Below are 16480 nucleotides of genomic sequence, written 5' to 3' on the forward strand. Positions count from 1 at the left end.
GTGATTTAAATGTAGTATAAATACAGCTGTTCTGTGATGCTTCCAGAGGTTTGTTAGAAAACATTAGGCACACACCCGACAGGTCAGCGATAAAGTTATGGTGAAGTTTAAAGCAGGGTTAGGTTATAAATAATGTTTTAAGCTTTGAACATCTGACAGAGCACTGTTCAATCCATCATCTGAACATGGAAGAAGTCTGGCACATCTGGAAACCTACCAAGACATAGCCATGCACCTAAACTGACAGGTCGAGCAAGGACAGCATTAATCAGAGAAGCAGCGAAAAAGGCCACAGAGATCCACAGCTCTGGTGGGAGAACCTGTCCACAGGACAACTATTAGTCGTGCACTTCACAAATCTGGCCTTTATGAAAGAGTGGCAAGAAGAAAGCCATTGTTGAAAGAAAGCCATAAAAAGTCCTATTTGCAGTTTGTGACAAGCCATGTGGGGAACACAGCAAACATGTGGAAGAATAAGATCAGATAAGATCAAAATGTAACTTTTTGGCCTAACGGCAGAACGTTATACAGTATGTAACTTTTCAGATATTTATTTCTAACAAATTTGAAAGCCATTTATTATCTTTCTTCCACTTCACTATTATGTGCCACTTTGTGTTGGTCTATCACATAAAATACCAATGAATACTTTTGCAAGGCACTGTCTTCCTAAATTTCAAGCAAGCACTCTACTTTAGCAAAACTTCACAGAGATTTTTAGCAGCCATGTTTGTTTGTGTACAGAGTCAAACAGTAATTACATCACTTCCTCTTTTGAGCACAAGGGCATACACATGTACAGCCTTTCATGCTTGGGAACGCATGAATCATTCCCGAGACCACCTCTGCAATCGGTTAAGGAACACTTAGAACAATTTGCTCTTACACTGACCAAATCAACTGGTCCCGGGGCCAAGTGTTCTTGGAAACGTTTCCGGGAGCCCAGTGTAAAAGCACCCTAAGTCTGGACCTAAATTGAACCACATCTAATAAGAAGTGCTGTTGTGTTTCCTCTGAGCAGCCATGCTAATGTAAGCCATGTTTAAGGGGACAGTTTTCTGGTACTTGTTTTGGTAAAAAAAAACATGGTGGAAAAACCATTTCTTTTAGTTTAGTTTAATTTCTCACTACCAGTTGTGTGAAATATTCTCAAAGCATTACAAGCATCTTCACAAGCGTAGTCAAAGCAAAGTGTCAACACACACAAACCACGTGCAAACATTACAGTTTTTTTTTTGAACAGGGGCAAAAGGTTGAAACTGTGAACCACGAATCATGCCCGAGTATAGAATAGTCTGAGCATTATATATTTGTTCAAGTCAAAACAGGACAAGTGGTGTTGGTGAACAATTGTGTGTACTGTTCCCACAGACAGATACGTCTCTTATTCCGCAAGTCATCTTATAGTTATTAAGGATCAAGCGTTTAACTTGCTGAATGTTCACGGGACCAAGTGTAGTGGGCGCTGAGCCCTGTCGGCTGGGATCATCATTCACGGACATACAACCTTCTTTAAAATGTTTGCACTCTTTAAATGTTTTACTGTATCATGACTTTTCTATGCATGAAGTCTTCTCAATATGTCAATCGCTTTTCCCCCTTACATTTAGGCATTTGACAGACGCCCTTATCCAGAGCGATTTAAATTTTTATCTCAATATACATTTGAGCAGTTGAGGTTTAAGGTCCTTGTTCAAGGGCCCAACAGGGACAACTTGGTGGTCATGGGATTTGAACATGGGAACTTCTGATCCGTAGTCCAATACCTTAACTTTAGACTGTGGGAAGAAACTGAAGTACCTGAAGGAAACCCTCCAAGCACAAGGAGAACATGCAAACCCCATGCACGCAGACCTGAGGCGAGGGAAATCGAACCTGGACCCTGGAGGTGCAAGTGCTAACCACTAAGCCACCATGCCACTCTCTTTTAATGTCTTCAGTAGAGAAAAAACAATAGAGCAAGAAAGGCAATATCAAAAGCAATATCAAATGTTTGACTTGTATTGTATATTAAAGTGACTATATTGTGCTTATTTATCATTTGTCCAACTTAAATAAATTATCCTAACAATTATTTCTAAACCATTCCCTTTAAACAAACCATTTTATTAAATAAAAAAAAAGTCATTGACATTTAATATTTTTAAATTAATGTAAATTTTTATTTAACATTTTGACTCCAGTGTCAGCACATAACAAACAGATTCACGTTAAGGGAGTGATAATGGTAACACTATTACACCTGTACCACTCATTCACCGACAGGAAAAGGTATGATCATGGTTGATGTGGCAAAAGTGAAATCAAACACTCCAGGTGTGCAGTTAATCACTAATTGACTATTTAGCTGATATTAAGTCATGCTAGGTCATGCTAGCTTTAGTGAAAGTGCAAAAAAGATTTTAAAAGGTTTTAATAAACTACTATATAACATATATATTTACTGCCAATTTTTTTTTAATCCTCAACAAAAAAATCTACATATTGTAACTTAAAAAAAGCAAACTCTGAAGTGAAAAGCTATAATGAAGTTTTAAATACTGTCATAGCTATATTTAAATTTAAATGTATATAAAGGAACAAAGAAAGACAATTAAACAACACAAAAACATTTAGACACAATAAGAATGAGGCTACGTTTTGTATCATTTACAGATATTCTGGTAAAGGCTTATGCTTGAATATAGTTTATAAGGCAGCTATAAACAGGCAATGTTTGCATTTGATTTATAAGGTTAATACAAACATGTGACCTGATTAGCTGAGAGTGTGAAACAGCTAAAATAATTTTTTTTTTTTTTTTAAGTAAATATAACAGAGGCCATTAAATCAGTAATTGCAGGTGTAACGGTTATTTCCAACATTGTGTGATGGTCACATTCTATATCTTTATTCCAAAGAGATCTCTTACTACACCTTTTAGCTAACTCATTCAGATTTCCAATCAAACTATTCAGATAAAACAATAGCAAATGTGTAAAATGAAACCAGTATCAGTGTAAAGATTTTTTTGTTTTCTTTTTACACAGGAGACAATATTCATGTTCACTTTCAAAGCAAGGAAGAGCCAGAACGTTATTGCTTATCTGAAATATTATCAACATTTCCAGGTTGGCTAGCAAAAAGAAGCATAAAACAAGCATTAGCGTAAAGAGACAGACAATATAACTTTAGATGTCACAAATGCTTGTGTAGAGACTGCTACTTTTTTCAGTTCAGATAAATAAAAAAAATGGCTAACAGCTAGACAAAGTGCCTAAAGCTTTCTACTTAATTATAAATAAAACAATCATGGTTGTTTTATTCACATGTAATGGTCTCGCCTTTGTGTTGCTAGCCATGTTCACTGATGCAATTAGCAAATTGAGCTAGCTAGATAAACTCACCATAACACCAACAATCATAGCTACATCCTTTAAAACCTTTTTGTCCCTCCTAATGTCTCTATTTACATTTAATAAGAGTTTGCTCATGACAGGAGAAGATGGAACGTTTATATTTTTTTCTTGCATTTTTCAATCAGACTGTAAATATGAGATCATTGTAGTAGGGGTGAAAATTGTAAGCGGGAAACTACAGAAAGTCACACTACATGTGCGCTAGGTCTGGTGTCAAAACATATAAGAGAATAGTTTGGATTTGGTCTTTTAACGTTAATTTACACGTAGAATTGAGAAAATCTAATATGTGTTGCATTTACATATAACATCTAAATACAAAGAATGCTTATCTGTTGTTTGCTAGCATACATTAGGAGCAAGATGTCTGTTGTCTACAGCAGGAAAACACTAAATCATCACTTAATTAATAAACAGTGTTTACATGCAAGTTAATAAAAAGATAATATAATATCTAAATAAATTATACTTGGAATAAAAACAAAGGAGTGTATTTTTGTTCAGATTCTGCCATTGTATAACGTATTTTCTCTCCTGGTTTATAAAACTTGACTAGATTGACTAGATTCCTTCCATGGCCCGACTTTGGCCTGTAGCATCCATGCAGCGGTAGTCCTCATGCTTCTCTATTTCCTTTTTTTGTGTTTATAAAACTCTCTAACGGTCCACTAGGGGGCATTGCTACACTAAACGTTGTATAAAACAGTAACTTGAAATGTCAGACCTCAGACAATGAAAAAAAAAAAATCATCTCTACTCACACTACCTACTCATATAGACAAGACAATAATCTCAATCACGAGTTCATCAATTGACGTCAAAGTAACATGGCTGCTCACAGTGTCAGCAGTAAACAAAATAATATTTTCTACCCTAAGAAGAGTTATACTGTATATACAAATATTAACTTCATCAGAAGGTATACAGTCATATTCGCTTGGTAAATCTGTAAAAATGACTGCACAGTTCACTGTTTTGAGAAGGTAAATAGACCTCACTCATTACAGTAGGCTAACTAGATTTTTGCTAAAAAATAAACATGCCTTGACATGCATCCATGTTATTTTGCACTTTATAGCACAAACTTAAAAACACAACATCATTCTGACTTTCCACTTTTAAAACCAATGCTGCATTAAGTTCTGCACTGCCTGGCCAAAAAAACAAAACAAAAAAATACAACCTAGCATACTCTACGATTGCATTTAATAACCTACAGCCCACATTGGTGTGTACATTTCATGTGTAAAAATGATTCTCCATGCTTCCAGAACCACTAGTTCACAATCTGGAATTTATTTGGAGGAGTGTCCTGGAATATGGGAATCAGAAAAAAAAACAACTCTAAATAGTGTATGTGATAACCTGGACATTCAGTACATTAGCTGATTTTACTTTTTTGCCGCATAACGTTGCTGAGCCTGGACTTGACCTACTGACCTACACCAGATCATAACGCTGCCTCCAAAGGCTTGTACACTGGCCACTATGCATGATGGGAGCATTGCTTCATGTGCTTCCCTTCCTACCCCGACACACCCACTACTCTGGAACAGGGCTGAACTCATCAGATCACACAACCTTTTCCCATTGCTCCAAAATTCTTTCTATGTTCCCTAGCAAATTTAAGACTTCTGATGACAATCACTAACCAGTAGTTTTCCTGTGAGTTCCCATTACTGTACATTGTGTTTATCAAAATGCTCTTACTTTCACTATTAAACAAAGCTCTGTTTTTTGTTCCAGTAGATGCAGCCCAATAATTTGACCCTTCTAAAATAGCGACCTTTTTTTTTTTTGGCCAGGCAGTGTATGTGACTTTGTGTGTTTTGATAGTACTAGTTAAAAACATTGAGTATACTAGTAAAAACAAATTTTAATTAAAAAAATAAATAAATAATGTCATGGGGGGGGGGGGGGGTATCACAATAATGCTATTTAGGTAAAAGGTGTTACGATTTCAATAACAGTATAGGAACAATGTTAAAGATTGCACACATTGCAGGCTTTCAAGTACAACATGTAAATAAAAATCACAGAGATGTAAAAGTGTTCCTATTTAGATAAGCTAATTCTTTCAGATTTCCTAAAATATTTTGTTTTCTAGGCACTTTAGATGACTCTGACTGCTGAGTTCCACACTCCCTAATTTCCAAATCAAGATGCTTTTCCACATGGCTGATTCTGATACCACTCAGTACTAAGTGGAATCAAAGTGTAATTCTAGATGTAGGAATTATTTTATAAGTAATTTATCAACACATGTTGACGTAAATGTTAATGTTTCTGATAATTCTGTCTTGTTTCCACACTCACTGCAGCTTTAAAATATCTGTAAAATAAAAAAATATTTGTACGTTGAGCAATCTAGCTAACCGCAGTTATAAGCTACTGTAGGTCCATGTCGCCCAGTTGCCTATCAACAATGGTCTTGCGTATATTAAGTACCTTTTTGCGTTCCCAAATTAAAAACTTGAATAGATTTTTTATCATACACAGACATGGGAAATGGAACATCCCAAAATGGGAAAATCCTTAAAAGACTGTTGATATTTCAAAATATTTTTAGATGCTTTTAAGCTAATACAGTTAATACTGTATTTTATTGATTTATTTCAGCAAATTATTTTAAATTAAATGTTATAATGTATTTTATCCTGTAGATGGCGACAAACTAGTAAAATTAAAGCTCATTGTGGCTCACTAAAGTAAAATAAATCTTTCTTATCATTGTTACTAGTTTTATGGGTTAGCACTTGTGGTCTGTTAAATTTTGTATTACTTTACTATTTATAGTTCAATAAAAATCCCCCTCCTCTCTCATACACACACTTGGTAATTTTGGGTAGACTTCATGCCTTCTTCTTCTTTCTTGTTGTTGTTGTTGTTGTTGTTGTTTTTGTTGTTCTCGTTGGTTTCTTGACTTTGGCAGCAGGTGAGGCCTGGAGGGTTTCAGCTGTCTAGTGGTTATTTTATTTAAAAAACAAACAAACAAACAAACAAAAAATCATGTAAATATGTAAATACTAAACCTGATATATGAAAAAAAGTGAAAATATGTGAACGACATTTACAGCATAAAGTGCATATAAAAGTAAAAACTCTTTTTCTCTGTATTACTTTTTCTCTGTCTCTCTTTCTCTATCACTCTCATACACACACTTGACAGATGTTTATTTCAGTAGACTTCATGCCTTTTTATTTCTTGTTGTTGTTCTTATTTTCATTGGTTTCTTGGCCTTGCCAGCAGGTGAGGGCTCCAGAGTTTCAGCTGTCTGGTGGTTTAAAAAAAAAAAAATTATACTACACATGATATTTGGAATAAAGTGAAAATATGTAAATACACTTTACAGCATGAAGTCAAAATAAAAGTGAAAAGTCTCTCTATCTCTTTCTCTCTCTCTCTCGTTCTGCCTTTATGCTCTCTCTCTTTCTCTCTCTCACACTACCTCTCTCCTACACACTTCATAGATGTTTATTTCAGTAGACTGCATGCCTTGTTCCTCTTTCCTGTTGCTCTTCTTGTTCTCACTTGTTTCTGGGCCTTGGCGGCAGGCAGGGTCTGGAGAGTTTCAGCTGTCTTGTTTGACCAGTGAACAAGATCCTGCAGGACCTGCAGGATCCACTGCTTCAGAGCAAACAACCCACTGTCCACAAAGTCCTTCGTCTAACACACACACACACACACACACACACACGTGTCAAATTAATCAAACCTATTTTTTTTTCAGTACATTTATGATGTACATTTCCCCTACGAATTACAAAATTATCTAAAGCAGACACAAACATTTGTACATTGCTTAGAATACACCTTGAGCCTTGCTACCAGGATTTTAAAAAAGGGTGACGTGATAGTTTGGACTCATGAAAAGGTAATATTTTATTAATAATAATAATAATCATAATAGGGTTATTTTATGAATGCATTTTTCATGAAAGCGATCATTTAATACATACACTACTAATCATTTTATGTCCAACTAAATACCTTATAAAGGAAATAAATTAATGGACAAATTCTATAGCTATAATACGCCCCCGATAAAATGGTACAAAAAGTGAATTATAACACTATATTAAACATACACAAAAAGTATAACTATGTAAAAGTCTTTTAGAAGTACCTGAGCATCAAAGCTCTTTCCCTCCTCCAGAAGCCGATCTGTGCTTAACACCAGGAAGTTCAGTCGCTCTCTAACAGTTGTTCTTTGTTTTCTGTACTTATCCTCAGGTGTGTTGGGGAATATGTCATCCTCGCGGGTTATGGCCAGGTCCAGCTGAGAGAGACACGCTCGCAGAGCCGCGTTCAGGTAGGAGAGTTTGTCAGGGGGGGAGAGTTGTGTTAACGAAGGGATGCAGACCAGCTGCGGGTGGGATACAGGGTTAGACTGCAGGGATTCTCGGGCAGTCTAGAACAGAGGCAAGGGTGAAGCAGAATGGATGAGAACAATGTTCCAAATTACATGAGTTAAGTAGTCCAGTAAATGCAGAAATTCTTTGAAAATAAAATTTACATCACATTCCTCGGTCTGTATCAGACAACTCCTGGGTTCAATTTTTTAGTTTATTTAAGTTTTCTGTTTATTCAGTGTTTTATAATCTCAGTGTTTGAAGTTACTGTATTTCATAAGTATATATTATGTAAAAATATGTAATTCCAGTGATATATAATCCTAGTGTACTAATGCCACTGTTCTAATTAGGGCCAGGGGTAGCTCAGTGGTTAGGGCATTGGACTACGGTTCGGAAGATCCCAGGTTCAAACCCCACAACCACCAAGTTGCCACTGTTGGGCCCTTGAGCAAGGCCCTTAACCCTTAACTGCTCAGATGTGTAATGAGATAAAAAAAAAAAAAAAAAAAATGTAAGTCGCTCTGGATAAGAGCGTCTGCCAAATGCCTAAATGTAAATGTAAATGTACTAATAATCTATAATTAGTGTTTTATGATCCCACTGTTTATAACTGCAGTTATTTCCCAGTGTTTAAAGTCATTGTATTTTACGCTTATATATAAAATATAAAAATCTGTAATTCCAAGGTTTTATAATTAATGTCACTTTTCTCATCAGATTGTTTATAGTACCAGTAATTTATCATACTTATTATCTTTAATTTTTATAATCTCAGTGCCCTAATGCCACTTTCCTAAACCAAGTTCAGTCCTAGTGTTACATAATCCATGTTTTATAATTCCAATGCTTTACAATACGAACATATGTAATCACAGTGTTTATAAACTCTGTGTTTATAGTACCAGAAATTTCTAAATATTTTTTATAATACTAAAATATGTAATCCGAGTTTTACAATCCCAGTGTTAATAGTCCCAGTAATTTGTAAAACAAATAGTTTGTAATACCAATGTCTGTAATCCCAGTGTTTTAAAATCCCACTGCTTACAGTTCCCGTAATTTGGAGTCTCATTTTTTATAATCCCAGTGCCCTAAAGCCACTGTCCTAATCCTAGTTTAATCTTAGTGTTTCTTAATCCCCATTTAATAATCCCCAAAATAACAACCTGAATGTTTTATAAACCCATTACCGTTTATTTCTTCTACTACCTTTTAATTGTAGCGGCTCAGAATCCACATGCCTTATTCCAAGTGTTGTATAATCATGTCTCAAGGTTTGTATGTTTCTTGGGCACTGTATATATTGTAAAGACTAAGTGCAATATGCTTATAGGACCCTTGATTTTATACCCTTAATATATATAATACCATGATTATTTTATGCCATGCCACCTACAGGTTTCAGTCTGTGTTTTAAGATGCCTTCTTAACCAGGTTTCCTACGTATATAGGTTTCAATGTCCTCTGCAAAGGTCCCAAAGTTGCCAACAAACAATGTAATCAGAACTTTATTCTCTCATCATTATGTCTTGGGATATTATATTTCTTGGGGGTAATGGTTCTTTTTATTTATTTATTTTATTAGAATTTTCATCTGAGCCCTATGTACATGAGGACTTACATTTCCATGGCTCAATTCGTTTGTGTGATTAAGAAGCTATTACTGACCATCATAAATCCATCCATAATTCCCTACTGGAATATAGACAAGTCTAATTGTTTTGTCTGATTTAAATGTAATGTGACTAGCACTGATGGAAAGTCTCAGATCATATAAACTAAAACATGGTGTCCCACAAGTATCTGTTTTAGGTCTTGTTTTAATTTCTTCGCTAGGCAGATGCTCATGGTTTCAGTCAGACCCACACTTCTGATTTGTAATAAAACAATTATAAGAATGTTGAAGGTTTAGTGTGCTGATTATTCAACTAAACCAAATGCTACAGTTTGGATGCTCGATGTAACCCTTAATGCTGGTTTCTAAATCTTTAAAACTGTCTGACATGACAAGGAGAAACTAGTGCACACCTTTATACCCTCTATCATACCATGTCGCCACCTACCTCTTTAAAAGAAATATCATTTATTTTGATTACATTTATTACTTTATTAGGAACGCCTGTACATTTATTCAATTATCTAATCAGCTGATCATGTGGCAGCAGCACAATGCAAAAATAAATAAATAAATAATGTGCAGATATACTGTAGATCAAGAGCTTTAGTTAATGTTCACATCAGAATGGGGACATAGTCTAAGCTCTGTTACTTTAACTGTGGCATGGTTGTTGGTAAAAGATGGGCTGGTTTGAGTATTTCTGAACCTTCTGATCTCTAGGGATTTTCACACACACATAATGGTTAAGGAAACAAACATCACTGAGTGAGAGACAGTTGTGTGGGCTGAAACCCCTTGTTGATAAGAGGAGTAAGAGGAGAGTGACTACAATGATCTGAGCTGACAGGAAGTACAGTATATACAGTAACTATAGTAGTAATAATAATCATTCTTTACAGCTGTAAGAAAAGCATTTCAGCATGCACAACATTTTTGGATATTGGGAAGCCTTGGGGAAGCACAGTGGCTTAGTGGTTAGCAATGTCACCTTTCACCTTCAGGATCTGGGTTCAATTCCTGCCTTGGGGACAGTGTGCTTGAAGTTTGCATGTTCTCCCCTTGCTTGGTGGGTTTCCTCTAGGTACTCCAGTTTCCTCCCACAGTCTAAATACATGCAGATTAGGCTAACTGGCGTTCCCAAATTGCCCGTAATGTGTGAGTGTGTGCCCTGCGATGGATTGGCATCTTGTCTCAAGGCCTAAGTCTCCGGGAATAGGCTCCAGGCTTCACACGACCCTGTATAAAGCATTATAGATGATGAATGAGTGTGTGTGTGAGTAGGCAGTTTCTGAGTCTTACAGACACACACAGCTTGGGGCAGTGTGATTATGGAAAACCAGGAAGTGTGGCATGAGATAAGTCACTGATTAAGAATTTAGAACTTCTTGATCAAGAGCCTGGTCTCTCTCACACACACACACATGAACATGCACTCAAATGTAAAAGCATGAACCATTATTTTTAAGTAGAACACCCTACTGAATGTGGAAAGTGTTGTAATTGTTTAATTAAGCATGAGAAAGACTACACAGGAATTATTCTTCATGTCCTGACTGGAACAGGTCTTACATGTGTGGTGTGTATACCTTTCTTCCACAGTCACACTGTTGTAATTCCAACCTGCTCCTACGCTGCAGGCTTCAAACCTGTGTAACCCTGACACTTTGCCAATTATGTATCGCGAACAGAGGAGCAGTTTGATCGGAGACTTGGCATGAAACGGTAAACAGATCTGATTACAGGAACTCTGGACTTCTACAGCAGAACCGGGCTCAAGCCAGAGAGCGAGTGGGCTGTGGAGGGACGATGTGCAGAATGGAGCTCCTTATTTTCCTTGTGTTTACTCCACACACACATACACACACACACGCTCAACACACATCATTTATTCATTCATTTCTTCCTGCGCAACAACATTCCCCACCAGAAGCACTGCTACACACTGCAGTGACTCAGAATACACTCAGGGGCCGTGATCAGGGGCGACATTTCAATGGCGTCCGCACTGCAGAAACGTCTCATGGGTCAATGATATCTGACAACGCTGACAGTGTATTCTATGTCATAATTAAATTATATAATTATTCGGTAATCTTGTCAGAATCCAATTACAACAAGACTAATGATGTCTAGTTAAATGAAATTCCTTATAAACAAGTGCCTAAAACCGACATAACTAAAGGTAAAGCTCTTTGGTTAACCACCAAAGATCATGTTCATGAATACAACATTTCATGTGTCAGTTCACGTTACCCCTTTTGACTAGCGCCATAAGCAGATCTATTCAGAATTTGGATAATAGTCACATAATTCTTTAAACTTTGTTTACATCAATATAGTTTTTCATTTTAAATTAATGTATGTTTGTTGGTTTGGATAGATAAAAATACAAATCTAGCCATGTAGCTACTCTAATATTATGGCTGCTTCCTTCGAGGAGTCACCACAGGGCACCATACGATCCGTACACACAATTTGGCACCTGTTTTACACTGGATGAACTTCCAAGTCAAGTCAAGTCAAGTAGGCTTTTATTGTCATTTCACCCATATACAGTTCAGTACACAGTGTAACCAAATGGCGTTTCCAGATTTAACCCTCCCGTTTTATCTGGGCTTGGGACCAGCCCTGCATCCAGTGGCTTGGGTTTGGGCATTGGATGGGGATTAAACCCAGGCCTTTTGCATGGCAGGTGAGAAACCTACCTCCGAGCCACCGATGCTCCCAGCTACATCTTTTAGGCTAACCAAATCAGCAGACTTTACTGTGCACTAGGAAGATGATTTGGCTAGCAAAGCCAGTATCGCACTAAACAAGCACACATAAACAGACACTTCGACTAATTCGGAAGCGCCAATTAGCTTAAACTGCAAGTCTTTCGACGTTGCAAGAAAACCAGATTACATGGAGGAAACCCATGACGCATTGGGAGAAAATACAAACTCCAGACACACACACATACATACACACACTGACCTGAAGGTTGCCCTGAAGGTGCATGCTAAGAACCAATCCATCTGCCAAATACACGCTACCGCTCAAAAGTTTGGGATCACTTACAAATTTCTTTATTTTTTTGTTAAGTGATTTTTTTCCTACATTATAACGATACTGGAGATTTCAAAATTATGAAATAACACATATGGAATTGGGTAATTATTACAACAACAACAATCAGTTGTTATTTTAAGTCACGGAAGTCACACAGTTCTTGCAAGAACAGTACTGTCAATTCAATGTTCAACCCATTACAGATATCTGGGATTATGTTTTTTTGCTAAACTAGAAAGTGGCACGTTATTCACACCCACTGCCTTACTTTAGTATATAGAAAATTTTGGCATGCTGTGATTTGTTCTGGAATGACATCAGATCAGGGCCTGAAGTCATTCCAGAACAACTCACAGCATGCCAGGATGTTACATATAGTAAGGCAGTGGTTTCCATCCTTGGTCCTGGAGGACAACCTGCCTTAGACATTTTGGTGTTTTTTCCTTGCTCTACCACTCCCACGTGTGTTCAGGCTGTTAATTACCTGATTAGTTGACTCAGGTGTTCTGGGAGCAGGGACAACACTAAAATGTGCCGGGAAGCAATGTAGTAAGCAATGTTCTGACACTACATGCTAACATTCTGTCATTAACACAAACAAGAAAGGCCTGGAATCATACTTTGATGAGGTTCCAGCAACATCTGTAGCAAACAGTATTTCTCATAAACTTTGGGTACCATTGGCTTGTAACTGGAAGGGTTTGGTTTTAATATTTCTCACTTTCAAACATATATGAACCTTATGTCAACCTACTGGATTCCAGTCGGCATTAAACAGCTCCAACAGTGACAGACAGTTACATACTAAATGTCTAAAAAAGCGATATTAAGGCTCTCTTCTCCCTGCTGCTGTTATAATCAAAGCAGCTCCCAGTAAACCAGTCATCATAACTCGTGAACTGTTATATAATGTTATATACAGGTGGTACAATATACTGTTGTCACAATATCTTACATTTTACAATATCTTAAATATAGCTACAATATCTCACAATATAGGTACATTTCTTACATTTTGTGCAATAGGAACTGGTCACTAACACCTTTTTAAACTGTGCAATATTATATTACCTAGTGCAATTTAACGGAAAGTGTAACTATTGTAACTACTACAACTAACTATTATATTGTTTGTTTTGTTTTTGTTGAATTTTTACACTGTACTGTGTATAAATATTTGTCTTTTATGTTTGTTTTTTATTCTTTTTCTTTTGTATTTATATCTTGTATTGACCCTACTTTATGTTTGCCCATTTTTTTTTAAATGTCTGTAACATAGGAATTTCCCCACTGTGGGGCAAATAAAGGTTTATCTTATCTTAATCTAAATGGATCTCCTGATCAGGCAGTTACAAAGGATGAATGAATGAATAAATGCTGTATGAATGAATTAACATTAACAAGCTTCATTTTTGTTCATCCTGACGCATTTATATATTACTGTTTTTGTCAAGCTTACTACAACAAACACCTCACCTCTAAATCGTATCTGTATAAGACACAATATCTTACTCTCACTCGTTCATTATCTATACCGCTTTATCCTGTGTACAGGGTCGCATAGGGCCTGGAGCCCATCCCAGAATGGCACAAGGCGGGGCACACCTGGGATGGGGTGCAAGTCAATTGCAGGGCACACTCATATGTACACTTACACACAATAGGCAATCTGCATGTCTTTCTACTGTGCAAGGAAACCGGAGTACTCAAAGGAAACCCACCAAGCACAGGAGAACAAGTAAACTCCATGCACACAGACCTGAGGCGGGAATCGAACCTGGAACCTAGAGGTACAGGGTGAAAGTTCTACTAAGCCACCGCACCACCTAAAACACACTATCTGTTCATTATAAGTGAAATATTTATGTCTAGTTACATCCCTACTATATGATTAAGTACATGTGTTCTTTAAATTATTATTTTTGAATTTCATTTATTTAACACTGTAAAAAATAAGACATTCAAAATGAAGGTCTTTGACTTAATTCACATTACATACTACGACACATTACACTACTACTACTACTACTACTACTGATAATAATAATAAAAATACACACACCATACTTTAGTTTGATCCAGTTTTACACTCTGTGATGTCAGTATATAATTAATATACTGTACCATGCAGCCATAAACAGGGCTGAATTATGTTTTACAGTGTGTAAATAAGAACTGTATGCATGTTAAATTACTTTTAGTAGATATGATTGTCTTTACACACCCATTTACAGTGTTACTTCTGTGTAATTCAGGAATAAAAGTGTGTAGAAAAGTGGACTTACGTATAACTTCAGTAACTCTGTACATTCCTTATGCAGCAGCCTGGCTAGCTCAAGGTTTTTTTCTGTTAAAGCCATTCACATTCACTCTCTGGAACTCTCTAAGGTTTAAAAGAAGTTCAGGTTTAGTTTTTATCCAAGGTCATGCGTTTTTAAACCATATTTAAACAAAATTTCTTACTGTTTGTGAAGACAGCTTGTCTGTCGTGCGCAGCCGAGCTCCTCTCATACACTCCCAAGTCCATTCATTAAATTACAGTGCGCTTTAAACTGTGCAAGCTGCTCCACCCCGTCTCTCTCTCTCCGCCTTTCCCTCCCTTTCTCTTCCTCTCCCTCTCAGTGTTTTTAAAGGGCACAGTAGAGAACACAGGGAGGACTGGAGGTGGAAACTAAACTGCACTGGAGTAAAAGAATTCACGCTTGTGCACAGCTCAACTCCGGTTGCTTGGCAACACAGTAACTTAATCACTCTGAACTTTTGTCGTGAATATTCTTAAATATACCTTAAAAAAATAATATTTGGGCATGTATTGTTCTCATACAGGAAATATATATAGAAGAGGCAAGAGATGGTGGCAGAGCTTGAAGAACTAGGGAGAGTAGAAAGCAATGTTAAGAGTCTTTTAGAATGGGCAGTCACTGTTCCGGGACGGAAGCAATTAATGTTGTTTTTAAGAAAGACTGGACTGGAAAGTCGGCTTTAAACGACCAAAAAGCTGAGGAGTGAGAGACAGATCTATAGGAGCCGTTGATGCAACCTACAGAACTTCAACTACTGAAAGGAAGCGTGTCGTAAGGAAAGAGCGTGTGGAAGTGACGGATAAAGAAGATGAATAGTTTAAGACAATACAAGTCAAGACAAGATCAGGGAAGGAAGCATTAGACGGTTCTAAGGAAGGCTGGTCTGCTGAAAATCTGCTTTAAGACGCCGGGAAGATAAAGGAAAATAAGACCTATAGTTGGAAGTAATGTAACCTACTGGATTCCAACACCGTTAAACGACAAAGAAGAAGTATAAAAAAGCAAACTGGAAAAGTCTGACCTTCAGAGTTCCTTTCTTCATCAATAAAACATGTTCATTTCATCAGAAAACAAAGCCGAACAGTAGAAGCAGAGTTATCCATTAGCATCGCAGATACGTTACTTCATCCACCATTTTAAGTGGGCCAGGACAGAGCACAGGTGCCCAATTCCAGTCACGGAGAACCCAATGTGGGTCACATATACGTGCTAACGCACAACCTTCAGCTCATGAAAAGGTTTTATAACCTAACCTTGGGAGCAGCAAAATCACTAAAACATCCTGGACCAGGGTCAGAAACCTGTACACTAGAGATAAGCTATGTAACGAAAAATATGTGCATCACAACCATCACACCCATATGTAGTTCTTCCCCAAACTGTTGCCACAAAAATTTTAAGCACACAACTGTACAGAATGTCTCTAAGAGGGTAAGCCCTGTTCCAGCATGACGACGCACCTGTGAGGTCCACAAAACCAGCTCCATGAAGATATGTTGTGTGAAAGTTGGAGTAGAAGAATTGCAGTGTCCTGCACTGAGCCCTGACCACAACCCCACTGAACCATTACCTTTGGGATAAACTGGAACTGGAGCCTCCTCAACATCCCAACATCAGCACCTAAGCTCACTAACGCTTTTAAACTTAGTTCAAAATAGTCAAGATTCAGGATAAATCAAATAAATAAATACAAGATGATCTTTAATGAAAGTGAAGCTTAGATCTTATTTAAAGTTCTAATAACAAGTGGAAAA

At 37.0% G+C, this 16480-nt stretch overlaps 1 protein-coding gene across 2 annotated transcripts; it reads right to left on the reverse strand.

Annotated features, from left to right (window-relative positions):
• Nucleotides 1–2164: 2164 nt before the first annotated feature.
• On the reverse strand, nucleotides 2165–14939 carry cntf (ciliary neurotrophic factor). 2 transcript variants are annotated; one of them, XM_053501721.1, is made up of 6 exons: nucleotides 14887–14939; nucleotides 14709–14806; nucleotides 7526–7810; nucleotides 6895–7065; nucleotides 6559–6673; nucleotides 2165–6358 (listed from the first exon to the last, which is right to left on the reverse strand). In XM_053501721.1, exons 2-5 carry the CDS (start codon nucleotides 14781–14783, stop codon nucleotides 6587–6589), a joined length of 618 nt encoding a protein of 205 aa, XP_053357696.1. In that variant the 5' UTR covers nucleotides 14784–14806; nucleotides 14887–14939; the 3' UTR covers nucleotides 2165–6358; nucleotides 6559–6586. The 2 variants fall into 2 exon arrangements, with proteins under 2 accessions (XP_053357696.1, XP_053357695.1); XM_053501720.1 differs by lacking the exon at nucleotides 2165–6358 and having other exon boundaries at nucleotides 6440–6673.
• Between the last annotated feature and the right edge of the window lie 1541 nt (nucleotides 14940–16480).

The sequence above is a fragment of the Clarias gariepinus genome, chromosome 8 (genome assembly GCF_024256425.1).
Source record: "Clarias gariepinus isolate MV-2021 ecotype Netherlands chromosome 8, CGAR_prim_01v2, whole genome shotgun sequence".
Lineage (NCBI taxonomy): Eukaryota > Metazoa > Chordata > Actinopteri > Siluriformes > Clariidae > Clarias > Clarias gariepinus.

Bases quoted from the DNA above. Each gene is read 5' to 3' on its own strand.
- cntf (XM_053501721.1), bottom strand. From the start codon at position 14,783: ATGGCTTTAACAGAAAAAAACCTTGAGCTAGCCAGGCTGCTGCATAAG. The intron at 7,811-14,708 runs GTAAGTCCACTT...CCTCTGTTCTAG, and splicing joins CAGAGTTACTGAAGTTATAC to ACTGCCCGAGAATCCCTGCA. The intron at 6,674-6,894 runs GCATGCAGTCTA...TTAAACCACCAG, and splicing joins CAACAGGAAAGAGGAACAAG to ACAGCTGAAACTCTGGAGCC.